This window comes from Mastigoproctus giganteus, chromosome 6 (assembly GCF_048544385.1).
Source record: "Mastigoproctus giganteus isolate SK-2022 chromosome 6, ASM4854438v1, whole genome shotgun sequence".
Classification (NCBI taxonomy): Eukaryota; Metazoa; Arthropoda; class Arachnida; order Uropygi; family Thelyphonidae; genus Mastigoproctus; species Mastigoproctus giganteus.
Genome location: NC_143580.1, coordinates 5816460 through 5840632, shown reverse-complemented (window position 1 = coordinate 5840632; position 24173 = coordinate 5816460). Strand labels below are relative to the sequence as shown.

Here is a 24173-nt window from a genome sequence, read left to right as displayed (position 1 = left end):
GTCACACAAACCCTCTGTTAGAGAATTGGGACTAATGTCAGCACTAGTACAATACGAAGGAAACTCCATGATATGGGTTACAATGATCGTGAAACTGTTCACAAGCCATTCATCACCTCAACAAATGCTAGACGCTGATTAACATGGTGTAAGGAGCGTGAATCCTGGACTGTAGACCAATGGAAAACAGTCCTATGGACAGATGAGTCAAGGTTCTCACTCTACCAGTCTGATGGTCGTTCCTGGGTGTGACGAATGTCAGGGGAATAGTTCCGTCCTTCCTGATTGTATCCTCGCAACAATGAAGTTTGGTAGAGGCAGTGTCATGGTATGGGGCTCCTTTCATGGTTTGGCTTGGACCCATTAGTCGTTATCGACAAAACCATGAATACTGTGCAATACCAGGACAACCTGGACAATTATGCACTTCCAACGTTATGGTAATACTTCGGGGAAGGCCCAAACCTGTATCAGCAAGACAACGCGCCATGCCAACTGCTCGGGTCGTAACAGAGTGGTTTGATGACACGGGTGTGGAAAAGCTGGATTGGCCATCCCAGAGCGTTGATCTGAATCCTATTGAGTATCTTTGGGATGTATTGAATCGTCGGGTACGTGCACGTCTAGATGGCCCAAAGAACAAGCCCGAATTAGTGCTGCGTTAAAGGACGAGTTGAGCAACATATCATCTGACATTTATAAAAAGCTGGTGGAGAGAATCCGCGAAGATTGAAGGCCGTCATAAAAGAAAAGGGTTTCAGCACAAAAGATTAAATGACACAATAAAAAGTCTTTTTTTTTTTTTTTTTTTGTCTAACTGTAGGTGTCCGGATATTAATGGGAGGGCAGTGTACAAGGGAGATTTAAATACCATTATAAAATCCACTCCGTTCATATATTTTGATGTTAAAATATTTTAAAATTAAGGAAAGAGGAAGTACAGCCATAAAACCTGCGCAGAAGTGGCACAGTGGTTGTAATAACAGTCCTACACACACACACACAAAATAATTATAAAATATATTCAATTATTAAAATATAATAAATTAAATAATCTTAATAACCTTAAAATTGTGATGATCTTTCTCTTTTTCAAATGTCAGGCTGTATCGTGCTATTTACATTTGTTACGCAGGCAGCCATGTTTTTTGTTCAGCCGGATTCAAGTGAGAAATTCCAGTGTGGAGCGACAGTTATCAATGACCAGTATATCCTAACAGCTGCCCATTGTGTCTTTGATGGACGAACTCCCCGGTGAGTGTTGCAATGGAAATTCCATCCATTTTCTTTTCATATCTTAACCTCTATTGATTTATGTTTATGTCTTTTTGGTTGCATGATGGTAAGCACCAGATAAATGGTCATTAACTTGAGTTTCTTTCCAGACCTGCTTCTGAGATTATTGTCCGAGTGGGGAGTCTTAGAATGGGGGAAGGATCTGCGTATGAAGTGAAGTCCGTGAAGATCCACGAAGATTACAAAACTGGGTCCCACGATAACGACATTGCCTTACTAAAGCTGAAGGAAAAAATTAAGGAAAATGGAGTATCGCCAGCATGTTTGCCCAGTCCAGGGATGTACAAAGCCAATTTCTACAACAGGACTGCCTTCGTTGTTGGATGGGGGCAAACAGCCTTTGGTAGGTGGAGTTCAGTTATTATTATTTTTTTTTTTTATGTGGGTTTGACACTGTCCTCTTCAGTTCCCTAGAAAGGTGATTAAAAAGTTTTAATTTTCTGGTGTAGCTGGTAGAACGAGCAACATGCTACAAGAAGCACCGGTTCCCATCATTTCCAACAAGAGGTGTAACAGTACTTATGGCCAACTCAATTCCCCCTCTCTTCCACAAGGAATCACAGAAATGATGCTTTGTGCCGGATATCCCAGTGGCATGAGTGATACGTGTGGGGTAAGTTGTGTTATTTTCACCTCTTACATAAACATCTATTTACCTGTATACCTAAAGTGGAAATTAAATAACAAGAATGCGCGCGCAGCCACTACACACCAAGCGCCGCAAACAAAGCAGTTAACTTGTTAACTTTTTGTTAATGAGAAATCCAAGCACAAATGGAATTAGACCTATAGTACTTAGTACCGTGCATGACTTGAAAGTTGAGCAAATAAAAGAAGATATTTGTTGACATTACACTTGAACTTCGTAGATCATAATTTTCAGGAAATACGTGTGAAGGGAGGATGTTCCAGAAAACGTAAGTTGAATAAATAAATTAGGAAGAAGAAAAGTTGATTCTGTTCAGTTTGAAGTTGGACAGTAAAAGGATGTTGATTGGTTGCTGTGAAAGAGAGAAATTATAGAAGCCAATTCAGGAGAACAGTACTCATGGAAGTATCTATAGAAAGGGCATGCAGCAGAAACAGAACGTCTATGAGACAGAGAGTGGAGAGACTCTGTTAGAGACGAGTCATTGATTAACCTAACTGCACTCTTTTGAACGGAATCCTGAACATGAGAAAGGTTTTGGGGACAACGCCCCAGATATGGGAACGATATTCCATGGTAGGGCGGATTTGCGATTTGTACAGAGTGAACAGCTGTTTGGAAGAAAAGTAACGCCGAGAGATAAAAAGAAAACCCGGTTTTTTAGATGCAGCACAAGAAACAATGTTTGTGGATTGCTTATGCCAAGATAGATTAGAAATCAGGATAATCCCCAATAGATATATGATCTTGACTAGGAATCAGAGTATCCTTGAAGATAAGCATAGGAATGGAAGAATCCTTTTTGCGAGATATAAGACAGGACTGAGTTTTAAAAGATTTAAGCCAACTAAATTATTCTTGCCCCACTGGAGAAATGCCTGGAGATCAGCACTTAAGGAACCGTTAGTGTATATTCGAGAAGTTGAAGCTGTTTGTGCAGTGCAAGGTTACTAAAACTGGAAGGTGGAACAGTTATTTTCTTATATGAATGTTCTCTATTTATTATTATATTGTATTATCACTGTTAACCCCGGCTTGGTGGCCGTGAAGGACAATGCTGTAATCTATCAATATGTTATTATTGCAATAAAGAGTTGTTAGATGGAAGGTTATTTAGAAGACCTTTATGCCAAACATGATTAAAAGCCTTTGAAATGTCATGAGCAATTGCTTGAGTTTCACAAAACTTTTCCGTTGAATTTGTCCATAGATGGGTAACATAAGTCAGAATATCATCAATGGATAGACATTGATGGAACCCATACTGGCGATCGTTGAACAGATGGAAGGAATCTAGATAGTTTAAGAGTTGGCGGTTAATTGATCTCTGCATTGCATTTCTTTAGAAAGAGTAGGGATGATAATTGGATGGGAGGGATTTGTCACCTTCTTTACGAACTGGTTGGATATGAGCAAATTTCCAAGTAGAAGGGAAAATACCTTTGGAATACGAAAATGAATAAAGGCCACACGAAACAGAAGTAAGCTCAGCAGCACAGGTTTTGAGGACAAGTGGAGAAATGCCATTAGGATCTGGAGCTTTCTCAGCATCATGATTCGTCAAAATCCTTCTGACATCCTTTTAATGGAAGTCCACAGGAAGCATTGAATAGAGTGTACTGGGAATTGTAGGAGGTGATTTCCAAGATCATCAATACATGAATTAGAATAAAATTAGGATGTATCAGGTTAGCTTTATCTTTGACTGAAGAGGCGATAGAACCATCTGGTTTTGACAGATGTGGGAATAGAGATGGGCAAAAGCTGCGGCTAATAGTTTTGGCAAGAGATCAGAATGCTCGACTACCGTTTGGATAAGAAGTAAGTTTTCTACTCTTAGCCTGTTAGAAATTCAGTTTGGACTGATTAATAACTCCTTCGCAATTGTTGCGAGCTTTGGTCTGGGCAGAAAATTACGCTTCTGGAGATTTGTATACAAGCCAATTGCGCTGTGCAACATTCTTATCTTGAACAGCCGTAGCACATTTATTGGAAAACCAAAGATTAAATAAAGCACGAGATTTTAAGGTGGAGTGTGGAATAAAAAATTTAATCCCTACAATAATAATTTCATTGGCACGATCTGAACAAACATTGACATCAGAATATTTCAAAGAGTAATCCGAACAAGGAAAAGAAGAGAAGAAATTTCGCAGTTTATCCCATGTTGAATTCTTGTAATGCCAAACAACACGAGGTTGGAAATGGCCATGAGAGAAAGGTTCCATTGGTAAAGAGACCATCACCAAGTTCCGGTCTGAGGTGCCTTGTTTGCGAGAAAAAGATCAAGCGTGTTATTATTATTATTATTATTATCCGTTTATTTCTCTTTCGAGACACCCATAGACAGCACGTGGCTAGAGGGTGTGGTTACATTATATCATTATTTACAAGCATATTTACACGAACTTATTTACAAAATTTGGAGATGAAAAAACAGAATATGTGGTTAATGAATTAATTGTTAAGTTGGTTTAATTAATTGCGAATGGTTGTTAAATGCTAAATATTATTATATAAATTATTAAATTAGTCTTCTTATTACATTTGTACCTGCTGGTACACATTACCAAAGATTTCTGTCCTATACATTTTGTCTGTACATAGTTTCTCTCGATCTATATTTAAATTATTAAAATAATTCACAGTATTTGCTGGGAAAAATCTTCCCAGAGAGTCCAATTGGCACTTGAGACTTGGTTCTTCTCTGTTTATTCTCGGTCGTATCATCCGAGGGCGAGTGATCACGTTTCCCACTTTCGGCGCATCTATTCTCTCCGTTGCCAGGGTTAAGATGTTTCTAGTTATGATGATATATTTCCAGGGTGTGATATCCAAGCAGCCAGGGTGTTGGCTGCGTGGTTATTATTGCCTGGTATTCTGGTAGGTAAATGAACAATCTTTGCGAGGTCATTAATTGCAAAAACCTCAGCATCTCGACCAGCTGGGTCCATGTGAATAGTTAGGGGAGTTGGAGAATGATAGAGGTAACAGATGAATGAACAGATTTCCAAGCAGAAGGGAAAATGCCTTTGGAATACGAAAGTGAATAAAGGCCACACAGAACAGAAGTAAGCTCAGCAGCACAGGTTTTGAGGATAAGTGGAGAAATGCCATTAGGATCTGAAGCTTTCGTACAGCTCTTTCTATATTCAGTGTCAACAAAAAGATTTTGATCTATTACTAAAGAATCACTGTTGGCCTGAGGGAGCCATTATTCGACCTTTCTATGGACGCCCCCCTTTTCCTGGTACTAGGTCATCAGCCGCTGACTTAGCTATCGAAACTAGTCAACGGGAATGACAATTCGAGCATTTTTCAGATATTCGGGAATCTCAACTGGGAAGAACCTCTATAAATGATTCATCTATCGCTTTATCCTACCAGAATTTGAATGACTTTAACTCTTGTGAAAATACCTTTCTGTCATGTCACATGCCAACAATTAAACCAAATAACTTATGCCTTACTACAGCATCAAAAGGTGCAATTACTGTGTTTTATATGAACGCAAGCAGTCTTGTAAAACCATCAGGTTTTACATCTTGTAAAAACTATCAGGTTTATCACATCTGCACACAGTTGCAGATGTGATTCTAAAGGGGGTGGAGTTGCTATTTACGTTCACAATCATCGGCGATGCTCTGCCTTTCCTATCACAAATCTGCCTGATCAAGCTTTTGAAATCACTTTTATCCGCATTGCTTCTCTGGTGATTGGGTGTCTATACCGACCTCCCTCAGCTTCAGTCAACAGTTTCTTTGTAACTCTTGACAATATTCTATCTCACTTCACAAGCAAATCCCTTAGTCTTCTGCTGATAGGAGACTTCAATATTAACATACTTCAAAGCTCTTCCTCTCAAGTGCAAGACCTCCTAGATGTCATTTCTTCCAATGGTTTTTCTCTTCTGACTGACGGAATTATCCCGACTAGAATGGGAAAGTCCCACAATTCCCTTCTTGACTTCACAATTGGGAAATGCTCACTAACCTATGCAGTACTGGATGCAACCATTTCTGATCATTCCCATCTTAATGGTAATTGAAAATGAAGAAATTGTGGAAGAGATCATGCACACTTACAGATCTGTCACTCCATGCTCTCTCAATCGGCTCTGTTATGACTTCCAGCAGGCTTCGTGGGATGGGGCGATTGCTACAGATGATCCTGAAATTGCGACGAACTTCTTCTTTGAGCAAATCCTAAATAGTTACGAAAAATGCGCGTCATACATCAGGATCCCAGGGAATAAAAAGACCACTAGGCCAAGACGGAAATTATCCCATTTATCTCAAACAAAATTTGTAACATGCTAAAGAAAAGGGACAAACTTGCAAGAATTGCTAGAGAAACACGAAAGGAGGCGGATAAAAACAAATACGCAACGTACAGAAACAGTCACCGACAGTATTCGGTCGAAGAAAAGGAAATATTATAGTTCCCAACTTAAAGGCGTCATTACAAGCAAGGAAAAGTGGACAGTCTTGGACAAGCTACTACCTGGAAGTAAAAAGAAATCACAGAGCTACGTTGGAGATGTAGTTGAGAACGAGCTACTCATTTCAGATGACCAGGAAAAAGCCGCAGCCTTCTGTAATCACTTTATCTTAAGTGTGAATAATCTTTATAAAGACGAAGTTGGCTCTAGAGATAATGCAATGAAGAATCTGTCAAGCACTCAATGAGGAGCTCTTTTTTTCTGTCTCCGCTCTCAGATCAAGAGATTTTAGAAGCAGGACATCAATTAAAAGTAAAGGGAGCCCGTGGCGTTGATGAAATATCTTCTGCTCTGCTGAAAAAGGTCCTTAACTCAATTCTAACACCACTGAAGTATATTTACAATCTTTCCTTTCAATCTGGTAAATTCCCGTCTCAATTCAAAAAAGCAGTCATTGTTCCTGTTCCTAAGGGTAAACACTGCAATTCTATCAACAATTTTCGTCCAATAGCTCTACTCCAAATTTTTGCAAAATTATTCGAAAAAATTCTTCACGGCAGACTCATGGGTTTCCTGGAAGTCAATCAGCTTATCCAACAACAACAGTACGCTTATCGTTCAAAAAGATCCACTGACCTGGCAATTGTTGACTTCTGCTCCAGGATCACGGACTGTCTTGAAAAGGGTCACTATGCAATAGCACTGTTTCTAGACGTATCAAAACCTTTTGACTGCATAAATCATAATATCCTACTGAACAAGCTCAACAATCTTGGCTTGAGAGGAAAAATTAACCTTCTCCTTGAAGACTACCTTACTGATAGGCCATTTGTCGTTAAAACAAACCAGTCTTTTTCAGACATTTCTTATTTCTCCAGGGAAGTACCTCAAGGCTCACTTCTTGGACCTATCCTATTTGTTCTTTACATTAATGAATTTCTCTCTCATCTTCCATCTTCCCACCTAGTAGCGTATGCCGATGACATTTCCATTCTAATCACTGATAAATACCCTAACCAGCTTCAATGCAAGATCTCTGCCCTGCTCTCTGAAATGAATAGTTGGCTACAAAAGAATCAGCTTATACTAAACCCAGAAAAATCCAAATGTATGGTGTTTAGGACGAAAAATAAACCATTAAATATTGATTTCGAAATAACATACAAAGGAAAACAACGCGAAAGAGTGAATGATACCAAGTTTCTAGGAATCTGGCTAGATGACAAGCTGAGTTGGGATAAACAAATGATCACCTTACGAAAGAAGACTTCGTCACTAGCAGGAATACTCGCCCGAGCCTCTGCCTGGGTACCTCCTTCCCTTCTCAGACTAGTATTCCTTTCCTTAATACAGCCTCACTTCACATATGGAATCATCTTATGTGGTACGACCAGTCAATATAACCTTACGAGAATCAATTCAATTGTCAATCGATGTGTTCGTTCAATTTTGGGCCTTCCCTGGAATGCATGGGTGCCTTCGAGATATAAGGAAGCGAGACTCTTAAGCATCTACCAACAGATACAAAAAGCTGATGCGGTCTTTGTCTACAATGCTTTGAAAACACCAAACTTTCCTCCTCTCTTCAGATCCTTTTTTATAACAATAGAAGAAGAAGGAATAAGATATAATTTAAGAAATGAAGCGAACCTGAAGGTCCCGCTTTTTAGAAAAGCCATAGGTCAGAAAAATATAAAATACAGAGGCTCAAAAACATGGAATAATCTTCCTGAAAATATCAAAAATGCCATTTCACTAAACAAGTTCAAGAAGCTCCTGACTGAACACATCACCAGGGATGTGTAAGTGTAAGTGTAAGTGTGTGTTGTTGTCTTACGGCACCAGGGGTTTCCCCCATCTCCGCGTTGCTTTCATTGTGGTGAACCAGTTCACTGGGAAATGCCAGAGATTTAAAAGTGTGTGGGAATTGTTCATGTGTTGTGTTCTGTACCGTTGTTCATCTGGTCATTTAGCCGTTGGACCCCTATTGAGGCCCAACGTTGTCCCACTTACGCCCCGTGGAGGCAGACCAGGAACCCAGTAGCTGTAGATTCACTCTGGCAGGTCCTGCCGCTTAATTTCCTGGGATTTCGGCGGCTAGGACCTTAAAAAAAAAATAAATAAAATAAAATAAAATAAAAATAATAAATAAAAAAAAATAAAAATAAATATATAAGTAAATAAAAAATCTGCGCTGGGGTAATGTCGCTTTGGTTTGCTAGGCCGAGTTTTGGGCGTAAGGTAATTTTATCATATTTAGTTTTTGACGTGTGGGGCTTTCGCTATGATGAAGGTAGAGAGGGGAGGGAGACCGAAGATTGGGGGGAAAAGACAGAAATATGGGGCCAATAGAGTAGATAGCCCCAGTTTTCAGTGGGGCATGCCCATGCCCCACCAGAGTAGAAGTTTGGGGGTGGAGGAGAAGGAACAAAAAATGTCCCCTCCCCCCAAGGAAGTGGGAATAATAGGTGAAGAGGGCGAGGGTGTCCTCTTCAGATCGCCATCAAGCTGTTTGCAACTGTGCTGCGTTTAGTCTGTTCTCTACTGTCTGTGCTGCATTCCCCCGTCCTTGCTTTTCTCTTCCGTGTGATCAGCACTCTTCTTTTCCAAGTACTGGTCCTCTGCAAGGTTTCAGTTTTTTTGTCACATTTGGCGCCGATTTTTGTCAATCTCTGTGTACGTTGCTGTAGATAGCTATTAGTGTTTTTCTCCTGGTGAATAAGTCTTGCGCATACTGGGAGAGTGCCCTATATTCATCCTCAGTGTCCAGGAAGTGGTGCTCCAGTCCTTTTGGGAAGTATCTTAACCTTGTTATTAGTAGCCCTCTGAGGTCTTCATAGTGTTGACAATCATAGACTATGTGGCTCCAGCTTTCACTTTCTCCACATATGCAGTTGGGGTCCTCAACGAGTCGGAAGCCAAACAGCTTCTCCTTGTAGGGTCCGTGTCCGGTTAATAGTGTTGTCATATGGCACCCTGGGAAGTACCACGGTGGCTGCTTTGGGTATATTTTCTGGAGGTCTGGTAGAAATCTTTTTGTTACTTCGCCTTTTGTAGTCTCTGTCCATCTTCTCTGCCAAAGATCTAGGAGGTGGGTCTGTAGCCTATTTTTTTTCGTGTTTTAGGTTGCCCGCCGGGTCAGTCGTGTATCCTTGGTGGGTAGCGGCCACTCCCCTGGCCAGCAAAAACAGTAGCCCGGCCTGAACTGCCTCCAGGTCCAGAGGGAGCGCTCCAGCAAGTACCTGCAATGCTGGGGTACTTACCATGCTGCAGGCGCGCGTTGTTGATAGCAGTATGGTCCTTTGGGTCATTTCTAGTGTTCTTTTGTTGACTACCAGTGTCGTTTTTGGATACCAAACCGCTGCTGCATAGGTGATTGCGGGCAGGAAGGTTGTTTTATAGTAAAGCATCAGTGCTTTTTTCTTGAGTCCCCAATCTTTCCTTGTGATTCTGGTTACCAGTCCAGAGTATCCTCTGATTTTTCTTCTGATGTATTTCAGATGCGGCTGGAACGTCATGTTGTTATCTAGGATAACGCCCAGATACTTCAGTTGGCTCACAAATTTGATTGTTACATTGTTGATTTTAATTTGCGGGGGTCGTCGTAGTTGCAGAGTCCCCTTTAGCAGGATCGATGAGGTCTTGTCTGACGATATTTTCAGCTGGTTCTTTGATGCCCATTGCTGCAGCCACTGCAGTGCCTGATTTGCCAGCGTCTCCAATTGGGCCTGGAGTCCGCCTCTACCGTCAATGTCAAGTCGTCCGCGAAGGCGTGTACTGCCACAGAACCCAGGTCCGTAGTCAGGAATTCATCGAGGACCATTGTCCACAGAAGCGGCCCAAGCACCGATCCCTGCGGACATCCTCTGTGCACCTCTCTTGTTATTTTTTGATAGTGTACATTGATTTCCACTCTTCTTTGTGTTAAATAGCTTTCGATTACTTTGTAGAGGTTAAGAGGCACCTCAGCCTCTCTCAACCTTGCCAGGACGCTTGGCCACCAAAGTGAATCAAACGCCCCAGCAAAGTCAACAGAGATGAACAGCAGATACTTTCGTCTACAATCCTGGAAAATCCTTAGCAAGTTTCCCAGTGCGTCCACGGTTGAGGATCCTGGTCTGAAGCCATACTGATTTCTGGCATGTAGGCCTGCCGCTTCATAGTGTTTTATAACTCTCACATGGAGTAATCTTTCAAACAATTTGCTTGAGGCCCCGAGTGCCAAGCGAGTGACTATAGCGATTTCTAAGTGATATTAAAGCGATTTTCTCAAAGAGCGGCTGATAATTATAGTAGTATCCTTCGTTTCTCACAGTTATTTAATTTTGCTGTTCTAAAGTAAAGAATTTAGCGTACCTAACAGAAAGGAAAGACACCTTTCTTCTTGTACATAGGATTACTTATTAACGCACTAACTACTAACCTTCCTTTATCGCTTGGTCACTGGTGGCACCGCTCCTGCCTCCACGTGGCGGGGCTGGAAATCTGGGAGAAGAAAGCCACCCTCCCAGGGCAAAAAGGAGCAAACATGGACAAAATTAAACAGTCCACTTATGGATCTTTTGATCCAGACCTAGATAGACATGATCGAGATCATGATGACACAACATCCCATGCTAAACGACAAAAAAAAGAAGGAACGGATAATACCGTACCTCTCTTTTTAATTCTACACTCCTCCACAGACCAACCATTGAGTAAGCTTTCCCCATTTTTGATACAAAAATGTCTTGAAAATGTGGCTGGCCCTCCAAAAATGGTTAGGCGACTGAGATCCGGAGACTTATTAATTGAAATGACCGAACGTAAACACGCTGAGAGACTGTTAAAAGTATCTGCCTTTGGTGGAATTCCCACGAAGGTTACCCCACATGCCACCTTAAACTCCTCTAAAGGGGTAATATCAGAGTGGGATCTTTTAAACGTATCGGAGGATGAACTTGTCCAGGAACTACAAGATCAAAATGTGACACACGCAAAAAGAATCGTCATCAGAAAAGATGGAGAGGCTGTCCCTACTCGGACAGTGATACTCACATTTAAAACACCGAACCTGCCTACCACTATAAAAGCTGGTTACCTTAGGTGTCAGGTAAGACCTTACATCCCGAACCCAGTCCGGTGCTTTAAGTGCCAAAAATTTGGCCATTCGCAAACTGTATGCAGGGGAGTTTCTGTCTGCCCAAATTGCGGGTCCTTAGATCACAACCAGAGTGAGTGTTCTGCTGCAAAAATGACGTGCGCGAACTGCAAAGGTGACCACCCGGCATATTCCAAAATTTGTGAAAAATGGAAAACTGAAAAAAAAATAGTACGATACAAGATCGAAAACAAAGTCAGCTACCAAGAAGCAAGAAAACTAGTTTCACCTATTATAAACAAAAATAGTACCTATGCTAATGTAGTAAAAAAATTCCAAACAGTCTCCACTCAAACAGATGTCACAGTTCCCATTACCAAGTCAATTTCTGATTGGGCTAGAACTGTCCTCTCTGAGCAACAACCAAGTGTGCGTAAACAACAACCCAAACTCTCAGACCAGGCAAATAACACTCCACTGACAATACCAGCTGCATCTCCTCCTCAGATATGTGCTAATACATCCGATATTACAAACCCAAAATCAAAGAAAAATACCCAGGACATAATCATGGATACAGATGGGACAACTATACATGAAGAACCAATTTTAGAAATCTACGCTGAAGAAGAAATGGATACTGGTCGACCAGTTTTCAAAAAAGACAAATCAAAATTGGAACGAAATAAGCCAGTCACCTCCAAAAAGCAGTCAGATACAGCTCCATCAACTAAACATAAATAATGGCCTGTGTTTTACAATGGAACTGCAGAGGCTTTCGTTGCAACACAGATGACATCCATGCTTTAATTAACCGGTATTCTCCAATTGCTCTTTGTCTTCAGGAAACTTACCTAACCTTACAAATTTCTCCTTCGATAAAGAATTATTGCCTTTATCGAAGAGATCGTAATAGAACAAATGCTGCCCATGGTGGTGTAGCAATCCTAATAAATTCAAATATCCCAACTAAACATATTCCACTTCAAACTGAAATAGAAGCTGTCGCTGTTCATATAACTCACTGTATTTCAATGACAATTGTCTCAATTTACTTACCACCAAACCATACTTACTCCTTAAAAGACCTTGAAGATCTCTTCATACAGATAACTCCACCCCTCTGTATATTAGGAGATTTTAACGGGCACCACCCCTTATGGGGCGATCCTAAACTAGATAGACAGGGTCGACTAATTGAAAGCTTTCTAGAGTCACAAAATCTTACCATACTCAATACTGGTGCACACACTCACATACAACTCCCAACTGGACACACCTCAGCAATAGATCTCTCAATTTGTTCTCCAGTCCTGGTCCCAAGCATAGAGTGGCATGTTTCAAATGATCCTATGGGCAGTGATCACTTTCCAATCATATGCAATTTTTTAATATCAAAGACTCCTTCAAACAAACCCCGCAGGAAATGGAAATTTGTTCGGGCAGACTGGGCAAAATTTCAGATATCAATCTCTCTTGATGAGGAAAAAATCCAGCTCCAGAATATTGATAATGTGACAGACTACATCACGTCACATATTCTTAAAGTGGCCAAGGAGACAATACCATTATCAAATCCCCCTGGTCGCAAGCATTACAATTACTGGTGGAATGAGGAATGTACAAAAGCAAAGAAAGCAAAAATTAAAGCCTGGAATTTATTTCGGCGATGTCCAACCACAACCAATCTCATTAACTATAAGAAACTAAGAGCAAAAGCACGATTTGTACAAAGGCAAGCCAAGAAAGAATCCTGGACCCGTTTTGCATCGACCTTTAACAGAAACACTGATCAGAAAACTATATGGAAAAAAATTAGACAGTTATCTGGTAAGTTTCCTACTATACCTTCTCCAATTCTCTCCTGGAAAGGACAAGATCTATCCAGTCCCTTAGATATTGCCAATGCTTTGGGCAGTACGTTTGCTGAAATCTCAGCAGCATCAGCCTTTTCTACATCATTCAAACGAATTAAAAACACCAAAGAAAAGCATTCTATAAACTTTCACACTGCACGCCTTCTTTCATATAACAAACCTCTGCAATACTCTGAACTTTTGTATGCTATTAGAACAGCTCACAATGGTGCTGCAGGGCCAGATGGGATTTATTATGTGATGCTACAACATCTTGATGACAAAGCTTTGCGCTTGCTGCTGGTTTTTTACAATCGTATATTTTCAGAAAATGTTTTTCCAGCTTCCTGGCATCACTCTACTGTTTTGGCACTTCTAAAGCCTGGGAAAGATCCAACCAACCCCCATAGCTATAGACCGATATCTCTCTCAAGCTGCCTCAGCAAAATCCTAGAAAAGATTGTCCACAGAAGACTCGTCTGGATCATTGAGTCAGAACATCTAATGAGCCATAGTCAATATGGCTTTCGTAAAAATAGGTCGTGCTTAGATCTTATGGTCAAGGCTGAATTCGCCATTCGAAATGCCTTCGTTAACCGTGAACATCTGGTAATGGTTTCAATAGACATAGAGAAGGCTTTTGACACCACCTGGCGGCATGGCATACTTGGTGATCTATACGCCCTTGGTCTGAGGGGCAACCTTCCTATATTTATTCAAAACTTCCTATGTACTAGATCGTTTCAAGTTCAGTACCAACATGCTCTCTCTACAACGTTCATGCAGGAAGAAGGTGTTCCACAAGGATCAGTACTGAGTGCCACTCTGTTTGCTCTTAGAATAGATACTATTACAAGACAGCTTCCAAATTCAATCGAGACTTACCTTTATGCAGATGACCTCTCCATCTCTTGCCATTCCCAAAATATGAGGTCTGTTGAACGGCAGCTTCAGATATCACTAAATAAAATACAACAGTGGGCTAGCATCAATGGCTATCGGCTCTCGCAGCAGAAAACAGTTGCAATTCATTTTTGTAGGCAGCGCAAACTTCATCCAGATCCCGAACTTCAAATTTCTAATGTCTCCATCCCGGTCACTAATAATATCAGATTTCTAGGATTAACCCTTGACAACAAGTTAAATTTTATAGACCATATTAAAAACGTACGTACTTCCTGTCTAAAAAAGTTAAACATTCTCAAAGCTTTATCCGCCCAAACATGGGGTGCAGATCGTACTTCTCTGCTTCGGCTATACAGGTCATTAATCAGATCCCGCCTTGATTATGGAGCTCCCATCTATGATTCTGCCAGAATGAGCGCATTACGCTGGCTTGATCCCATTCAACACAGTGCTTTGAGGATTGCACTTGGTGCTTTTAGAACGTCGCCCAAACATAGCCTCTATATTGATGCTCATGAGCCCCCATTATCGTTACGTAGAAAAACACTGTTACTAAAGTATGCCGTTAAGATACAAAGCTGTGCCTTGCATCCGATTCAGTCATACTTGTTCAATCCACCACTAGAAAACCTCTTCAGAAATAAACCTAGCATAGTAAAGCCAGCTGGTCTTCGTCTCCTTGAACTGATGGAAATTTGGAATCTTTCCGTTCATTCCGTACAACAGGTAGCGACCTGCTGCCAACCACCATGGGCTTCTCTTCCTCTGGTGACTTGTGACACTTATCTCTGCCAATGGGGAAAAGACATTTTACAAGCATCTAATATCATACAACTTCATGCAGTTCACACTCAAAGATATAGTGATTTTTCCCCAATTTATACAGATGGCTCTAAATCAAATTCAAACGTTGGAGCAGCTGCAGTGTTCCCGAATACAGTTATTTCAGTATCCCTTCCACCTGAATTCAGTATCTTTTCAGCTGAAATATATGCAATTAAACTGGCCTTACAAAATCTCTGTGCTGATCGATCTTTAAAATCAGTTATTTACACCGATTCGCTTAGTTCAATCATGGCTTTATGTAATTTCTCAGATAAAGTTCACCCTGTTATAGAAGAAATACGAAACATATTACTAAAAATTGAAGAACGCCATCAACAGGTCATCTTCTGTTGGATTCCAGCACATTCTGGTATTTTGGGCAATGAACTGGCTGACAAAGCCGCAAAAAATCCAACTAGCTTTGACTTAACTAATATCCCTGTTCCGCCATCAGACTTTGCAGTAGCTATTCAAGCTGCATGCTTGTCAGAATGGACAACAATCTGGCACTCTCAAACAAATAATAAATTCTTTCAATTTAAACACGATCCAAAAAATTGGTGCTCCAGTATCCGTACATCAAGACGAGAAGAAGTAGTCCTATCAAGGGCAAGAATAGGTCATACCTATCTAACCCATCTTTATTTACTTAGAGGAGACGATCCACCACAGTGTCCACATTGCTATATAAATCTGACTGTTAAACACATACTCATTGACTGCCCCTACTATAGACAAGACAGAGCATCAACCCTGCTATCACTGGTAAATCTTAATAAACCAATAACTTTAGAGAATCTCATTGGTGACAAGGCAAATATTTTCGAATTTTTCAACTTTCTGAAGCAGATTGGACTTTTTAATCTTTTCTGATTTTATGAAAAAATTTTTTTTTGATTTCCCTATATAAAAATTGAATAGGCGCATTATAGCCATAGTAGCTTATGCGCCATTAAACGCCCATAACAACAACAACAACAACAACAATTTGCTTGCCACTGGGAGCAGTGCGATGGGTCGATATGAATCCGGAAATTCTGGATTTTTGGTAGGATTTTTCAGTATTAGTTTTAAATTTGCTGTTTTCCATGCAGTTGGGAAATGTCCTGTTTCCAAGCATCTATTGTATAGTGTTAGGAGTAGGTGCGGATTGTATTCCACGGTTTTCTTCAGTATTTCAGGCTCAATAAGATCGAGGCCCGGGCATTTTCTATTTCTGACCCTACTAGCGGCCACGCTGAGTTCATCCAGGGTGAAGGGAGGCTCAATCGCCTGGTTTCTGTAGTTATCGTTTCTGTCGCATGTCTGTTTCTGACCTGGCATAGTTAACATATCTGGTTTTTGATATATTCTGTCGAGTATGTTATTCATCGACTGCTCCCAGGTTGTGGTGAGATCTCCCTGCCGAGTCCTAGTGGTAGAAATCACCTCCCCCCTAGGCAGTCTATTGGTTGTTACTTTGTAGACAATGCCCCAGGGGTCATTGTTCCCTGCTGTGGAGACCAAGGACTCCCAAGAGCGTCTTTTACTTGTCTTTATGGCGTCAGTGTACCGGTTTCTTATTTGTCTATATATTTGCCTCAGGGCTTCAACCTCATTTGCTGGCCATGTTCTTCGGGCCCTCTGGAAGTCCTTCCTACTCTTGTTCATTTGTCGCCGGAGCATGGCAATGTCCCGGGTCCACCAGGGGACTGCGCCCAGTCGGGGTTGTTTCTTCCTGATAGTTTGGTTGCTGATATCTATCATCAATTTAGTAATTGCCTTCTGCAGTTCGTTCGGATTATTCTGTGGATCTAGGGACGGAGGTTTGTTGTTAACCGCTGTAGTTAGTAGCTCTTTGTATTGGGGCCAATCTGCCTTGGCAACTGCGTATCTGTGGGGTGTTTGTATATTTGCTGTTGTTCTTGGCAGCGTTCTTGTTACTTTGCAGGTGATGACTCGATGGTCCGAGGTGGTCCAAGCGTCTTCCACCCTCCAGTCGGTCACGTGGTTCGCCAGGTTCCTAGTTGCTAGAGTGATATCGATGGTGGCCTCCCAGAGGGTGTTGCAGAATGTTGGCAGATGGTGCGGTTGGTTCAGTACAACAAATTGTGATCCTATCAGATAGTTTTCGAGTTGCTGCCCATTTGTTGTTCCTCTTCTGTCGGCAGTAACGCTGTGCCATAGTGGAGAGCGACAGTTTACATCCGCTCCTATAATTATTTTTTCATTCGGCAGAGTGTTTTGGAGACGGCGCAGGTAGTTGATTGTGGTCTCAATTTCCTGTCCTGGCCTGCTGTAAAGGGCCACTACATATAGGGAGCCTACTGCTGTAATGAGCTGGGCACAGGCAGCCCAGGTCGTGCACAGTTGAGTTACTTTTGTTGCAGTGATTTTGGTGTTCCTGACTAGGACCGCTGCCCATGGGGTGTCCTCCTACGTGTGGACGGCCTTATATTGCAGTGGATACCCCACCACCCGCTTTGCGTGAACGTATGGCTCCTGCAATATGATTATGTCGGTGTCTTCCTCATCGGCCCTGACCCGGATTTGGTCTGCCACTGTTTTGGCTCGTTGCGCGTTAGTCTGGATTATCTTAATCATTGCTATATTATACTTTTTATTTCTTGTCCCCATAATCGATTCTATTTTGGTATATGCTTTTGGCTTTAAGGTAGACTGGGCACTTCGGGTCCTTGATTGAATGCGCGTGTTCTATTTTCATTGCCTTACAGTTTGCGCAGGTGGCTTCCTTGTCTTTGTGTGGACAGTCTTTAAAGGCGTGTCCCTTCTCTGTGCAGTGTCCACAAGTTGGAACTGTCTGGGTGCAGACATGCGTAGTGTGTCCGAACTTGCAGCATCTAAAGCATTTCGGAACCACCACTCGCTCCCGGAATCGGTAGCTGCCCCACTCAATATATACCCTTGTTCTGTCCTTTAAGACTTGCCATGCTTCCGGTATAAGCTCCACACTCCAGTTGTTGTTTATTCCTCCTCTCGCCTTTATATGAAACTTTGTGGTTATTACTTCGTGTGTTTCTTTGTCTGGTATTTCCTTTTGCAGATTCCTGAGGTAGAGCTCTTCGGCCAGCTGGGCTGCTGTGACTTCTGGATTGACGTCATAGATTATTATTGACGGTCCCTTCCTTTTGGGCGGCTGGGCCGTTAATCCGAGAGCGTCTATTTTGGGGTTTTCTATGATACTTTGTATTTCTTGTCTAGTTTCGGTTTCAATTACTAGTCCTACGTCTCTCATTTTCCGTATTCCTTTTATTCTTGTATTTTTAAGGTCCTCCCTCATATTACTAATTACTTTTGTTTTTAATTCCTCACTAGAAGGGATCTTGCCAGTCTCCTTTGGTCGGAGTATCACCAGGTTTGGTGTTGGCAACAGTGTTTTCCTCTTCTGGTGCGTCTCTGCGGTTGGTTGGGTTTCCGTTGCTATTGGGATCCTCAGCGCTTCCGAGTATGTCGGGACGCGCTGTGGCGTTTGTTTTGCCCCGCATTCTTTATATGCTTGTAGCCGTGGTGTAGGAAGATTCGGTAGAGTGTCCAGCACCTTCTCAAGGATGGAGGTTCTTGTCTTAAGTTCCTCGTTAGTGGTTTTTAGTTTCTCGCTGTCGATAACGAGGGCAGTGGTAATAGATTCAAGGGTGGCCCAGAGTTCTTGAACATAACTTGCCGCTTGTCTGTTGAATCGACTATTATCTTGATTAAGAAAGGTCACAAGATTCCTATGTAAAGCAGATATTATTTGATGGGTTGGAGAGACTTCATCTATAGGTTTGTGAGTTGTAGGGTATGCAGAAGGTGTAGTTACTGTGACGGTTAGTTTTCTAGATTGGGGGAGGCCTTCTGCCTCAGTCTGATCCAATGCTCTGCGTGGTCTCTCTGGTTGTTTGGCAGAGGAGGTCTTAGGAGTCCCTGATGGGGTAGGAATATTGGTTGATAGTTTGGCTGCAGATAATGTTCCAGGACTCTCTGCTAGATTAGGGGAGGGCCCTAGAGCTGCCTGGGAGGCAGGAGCACTTATAGCTGTTGGAGAGAGAGTGGTCTGTAATTTCCCAGTGTAGGGAGAGCTTGCCTGTGAAGGTTGCAGAGTAGGAGGGACAGGGGCTAGGCGAACTACTACTGGCGTTGAAGTGTTAAATTGAAACTTAGATGAGATCACAGGGTCAGATTCATCAAGAGGCACTTTGTTGAGAAATTCTAGTATGGTTTGAGGAGACCGGGGTGTTCTGGTTTTTGCTCTCCTCTTACTTTTCTGTTTCTTTTTCTTGGACTTGTTCACTTTGGGAGGCTGGAGGCCAACTTGGTCTGAATCGTCTGCTACAGCATTCTCGTCAGCCGACGATGAGGATGTTTCTCTTGAACTCATGTCTAAGGGTTGTATGGTTTGGGTCAAAGACCAATAAAGCTATAATAAAGCAATTGTAAGGGGTTGCTCCTGAGTAATTTGATTTCTTCTGAAAGGTCTACCGGAGGTTTAACGGGGTTGAAATTTTTTACGCCTCAAGAGGACTGAAAAAGCCGCCGAACGAAAGCGTCAGGCCCGTGTGATGATCTGAAGCCGCACATCAACGCCTCGAAAATCCCCGAGTTATCCCCAGAACACAAGTGGGGGGAAGAAGTAGCCAGCGGTGAGCGTGGCCCTAGAGAGAGGAACCGACGGCGTAGCCAACTGCTTTTGTTCTATAGTCGGGAATTGGAAGTACTGTATTGATAAAATCAGCCAAGAAATAAATAAAACATTACCTGAGGAAGATGCAGGCGATTTGGCATTATTACCGGACAGATCATCTTTAGAACATCTTTCTCGAAAATCAAAACAGTATAACCGCACAAATTATTAATTTTAATCGGAGCTCATTCGTAGGCTGCCACACACTATACGCGCACGAATTTGCTCCAAATCAAAACTATGTACGTATCGTATTCTCAGCAATATCCACTAGGCCTAACTGTCAACAATACGTGTTTGACTACAGCAAAGCGTTAGCAGAATGCTAAGCCTAAAGGGATTAGGTCTATGACGAGAGAGTACAGTCCAGATAACCCTCGTAATAACAAAAATTTTTCACTCACTTAATCCAATTGCGAAGTTCTTTTAGCTGGTACATTTTTCCAGTGGAAGAAAACACTTTAAACACATTAAAATAACTCAACATTCAGGAGCTCCAGAACACGTGGCTACACTGAATGACGGCCATTTGCAAACTCTCACCAGGGATGTCTGATCTAAATCACCTTCCACTCAACTCCTGAACTTTCCACAATGCATACCACTTTGGAAATTATGTAAACAAGTTGAAGGAATAGCTGTCAAAAAGCTTAACACTCTTCGCAATTATTTCATCATTTTTCTTTCATACTTGTTATTGTAAAAGTACTCACAATGTAATTATAAGTATGTACTGTTGTTAACCACGTGACATGTGTGGTTGGTTTACGAAGTCTCTGTAATGGAATGTAGAAACATGTCCGATTTATTTATAATGTATCTGTTAAATAACACTTGTGTGATTTCAGGTCTGGTTTTTTTGTTATCTTTTTCAAAGGGAACACCCCCTAAAAAGCCTCTGGCTTATGTGTTCTCCCTCCCTTCTTGCTGTTATCGCCCAACAATTGTAACACAAAATAGGATAAATAAATTATCAAATTATCAAAAATTATCTCAGCGTCATGATTCGTCAAAATCCTTCTGACATCCTTTTAATGGAAGTCCATTAAAAGGATGTCATGTGGTAGATAGATTTTAAGCCGGAGAAGATCGAAAAAAGTAGATTCCAAATTACTAAGTCTCTGACAGGGAATATCAGAGCGGGCATATGCACAAGTAAAACCCTTGAAGCAAATGGAATCATGCAGCGAATAATTTGGACAACTGAGATTCTATCAGAAATAGTACGCGGGGTTTGGCAGACTGCAAGTGGAAATGGACAAAATTAAGATTAGAACTGAGACCAGTACATTTGTATATTGAACGAGGAAGTGAAGAAGAAGAAGAATCTTTATTGCAACGCTTAGAATTTACATAATATTAGTTGCAACAGCCCGTCACGGCACAGTGGCCAGGGGTTAACATTGTACTACAGAGACATTATTGCCTCAGGAACCAAAATACATAAATAAATAATAGAAATGATAATTAAGTGCAAAAAAAAAGTACAGGAAAATGGAGAAATGCATTTAGTATACTACATATATAGAACATTAAGTGAGTGTACAATCATTTGCTTCACAGTACATACAGTAAGGATATACATTGAAGTGCATAAATATGTACATAGTTCTTTGGGTTAAGAATATACATTGCTCAAGAATCAAATTATAATAGTAGTAGCCTTGGCTACCCTACTGAGTATTCCTTTCCTATATTGTCTATCACGACAAAACTTATTGAAGTCAAAATCTAGGTCCTGGACTCGAGATAGCATCTGCTGAGGAAGAAACCGGTCCAACAGATAAAGGCGCCTTTGCAGAGGACATAACTGGGGAAGTACTCGTAGACATTCCGGTGGGATCCTCCATGACAGTTTTCCCAGGAGGAGGGGGAGGAGATGAGACCGGTCATGAGTTCGACTGTTGTGACGAGCCTTCTTTTATTAATGAGCAACTTGAGCCTTGGGATGTTAAGCGCATTGGCCATATCGGTGGTCCGGAGCTGTGGAGGCAGGCTACGTTTGTGGCACGCCCACTTGAGAAGCCAGTACTCCGATGAAAAAACTGGTTTGATGGTAGAAGGAGATGCAGATGCCCAAATTTTTGCAGCATAGAGAAGTGGCGGATACACTATTGTTGAGAAGTATCTCATCATGGTGGATTTGTCTGTTACATGGTGATAATGTTGCTTACATATCCATCTCAGTCTGGCGGCTTGTTTTGAGGAGTATGTCTACTTGCTTGCCGAAAAGAAGCTTCGGATCGAAACTTATTCCTATGTCAATGTGATGTTGGACAAGGGGGGGGGGGGTGGAGGCTCCATTGAGAGTTGGATAGATTTTTGTTGGCTGTTTCTTTAACGAGAAGACCATGATTTCTGACTTCTCGGGATTGATACGCAGACCAAATTGTTTGAGGTAGATACATATTGAGGAGAGAGTGGAGGTTAGCTCTTCTGAGACTTGGTGAGGGTTTTGGCTTGCTTTTATTGGCGTGAGTACCTTAAGATCGTTAGCATATACCAGGATATTTAACTTTTGGATTACCAGTGGAGCAATAAGGGCGGTGAATAGGAGGCTAGATAGCACGGCCCCTTGCGGGACTCCAACTGAGATTACTTTGTGGTATCATTAGTTATCTACAGTTATCTAAAGTGGTTGAGAGGTTTACACTGGTGTTCAAAGAAAGAGCATCACCTAGGAATTTCACATTTCTAACCCTTTTTCGCGATGGTATGTTACATTCATGACTAGCATCACAAATAGAATTATAAACAAAAGATATTTATTAATAGTTAAGGCAAAGCTAAGTAATATTTGACAGGTGCTCTCAAAATATTCCAAAATGAGCATTTGCAAACTTTATACAACAATTTTGGTAAACACGACAATTATGGCTGAAATGTTATCAGAAGCCCTCAGTGTGCTTCAGTTTATCATTTTAAATGGAAAACAAAATGAAAAGTTCACCAGGAGCAAACTAATATTTAGTTGAACTGCCTCTGGCCCTGATGACAGCAGCACACCGTCGAGGCATTGACAAGATCAATTTCTGAAGATAATCAACTGATAATTCGTGGATCCAAACACCAATTATGAAGTTCACGAAGGGTCTTTGGTTTCTTTTTGGCAACTGCACATTCCACACGATGCCAACAGTTCTCTATAGGATTCAGGTCTGGACTGTTTCCTGGCCAGCTAACAGCTGTAATAGACCGTTCTTCCAACCATTTTTTCACCTGTAACAAAACGTAAACACATTACTGTCTAACCCCTAAGGCAGAAATGAAGCTAAAGTAACTATAGAAGTGCCTACTTACACTTTTAGCCCGATGACAAGGAGCAGAGTTGTCCTGAAAGATGCAGTTACTTTGTAGGTTGAAATGGTCTCTAATGGTTGGCAGCAATTTGTCTTCCGCTATAACCAGGTATCCATTGGCATTTACGGAACCTTTTATTTTTTAACGTGGTCCTGTTTTGGCCTAGAGACTCGTTTGCGTCCCGTTCCTTTTTTTCTATCAGCAGAACCAGTATTCCTGAGTTTGGAAAGAAATCTACTCACTGTCGACTGATTACAAGACACTCTATAAGCAATATGACCTGAAGAACATCCTTCCTCGCGTAAAGCAACTCTTTCTTAGTGGCGTCAACTGCACGTAACTCGCCATCCTGACACAAGCAAGGAAGGATTGCAACTCTTGCAGAGGGTACTTATATAGCTGAAAGTAACAGCTGATGCAATATTACGTCATCACCTACGCGTGTCAATCTTATCTGATGCAATCTGTAAGAAATATTGCCATATACGTTATTCGGACGACAATTACAATTTTAAGGAGTGATGCACTTTCTTTGAACACCAGTGTAGATCTTTTCGCAGATACGTTTGTAATATTAGTTTGACAATTCATGATGTATTCGGTAGTAAGAAAGGTGGGGTTGAAGTAATGAAATGTTTGGATGTGGCGTACACATATCAAGAATATAACCAGCTCCTTGATATAACGTGGCTTCGACAAGCCCCCCCCCCCACCCGCATACATACTTCTCGGACTCCCTCCAGTCGCTATTTGGCAGAGTAGAGGCAGCAAGATATACACGAACTGATCCGGAAGCCTCCTAGTGAGTTACCAATAGGTTCCTAGAGCACGTGGCCTATGACTGCTAAATACGATGCTGTTTCTTGTATTCTCCCTATTATGCGAACTCCTCTGACCGTGTGATTGTCCCGGAGTACAAACAGAAAATTTATTTTATTTATTTAAATGGCGGGATATGATAAGACTTAGATTGCGATGAATTTTCAATCAAAATAAACTAGACAGACCGAGTATTTTGAGAACAGGAGAGTGAAGAGACCATGACTTTATTTAAAACTTTTTAATGAGCATTAATTAAAATGTTCATTAATGCGTAATTAAATGAAACAAATTTGTGATGGTTTTATTAACTTTAAAGCCTCCTTTGGCCTTGTTTTATA

General features: G+C 41.4%; 1 protein-coding gene across 1 annotated transcript in view; it reads left to right on the top strand.

Moving 5' to 3' along the window:
- Nucleotides 1-24173, top strand: part of LOC150083856 (clotting factor B-like) — a 39698-nt gene that overhangs the window by 14183 nt on the left and 1342 nt on the right. The window contains exons 10-12 of the mRNA XM_090375449.1: nucleotides 1136-1254; nucleotides 1386-1639; nucleotides 1746-1909. Coding sequence (XP_090231575.1) covers nucleotides 1136-1254; nucleotides 1386-1639; nucleotides 1746-1909 — 537 coding nt within the window. The remainder of the gene's footprint in view (nucleotides 1-1135; nucleotides 1255-1385; nucleotides 1640-1745; nucleotides 1910-24173) is intronic.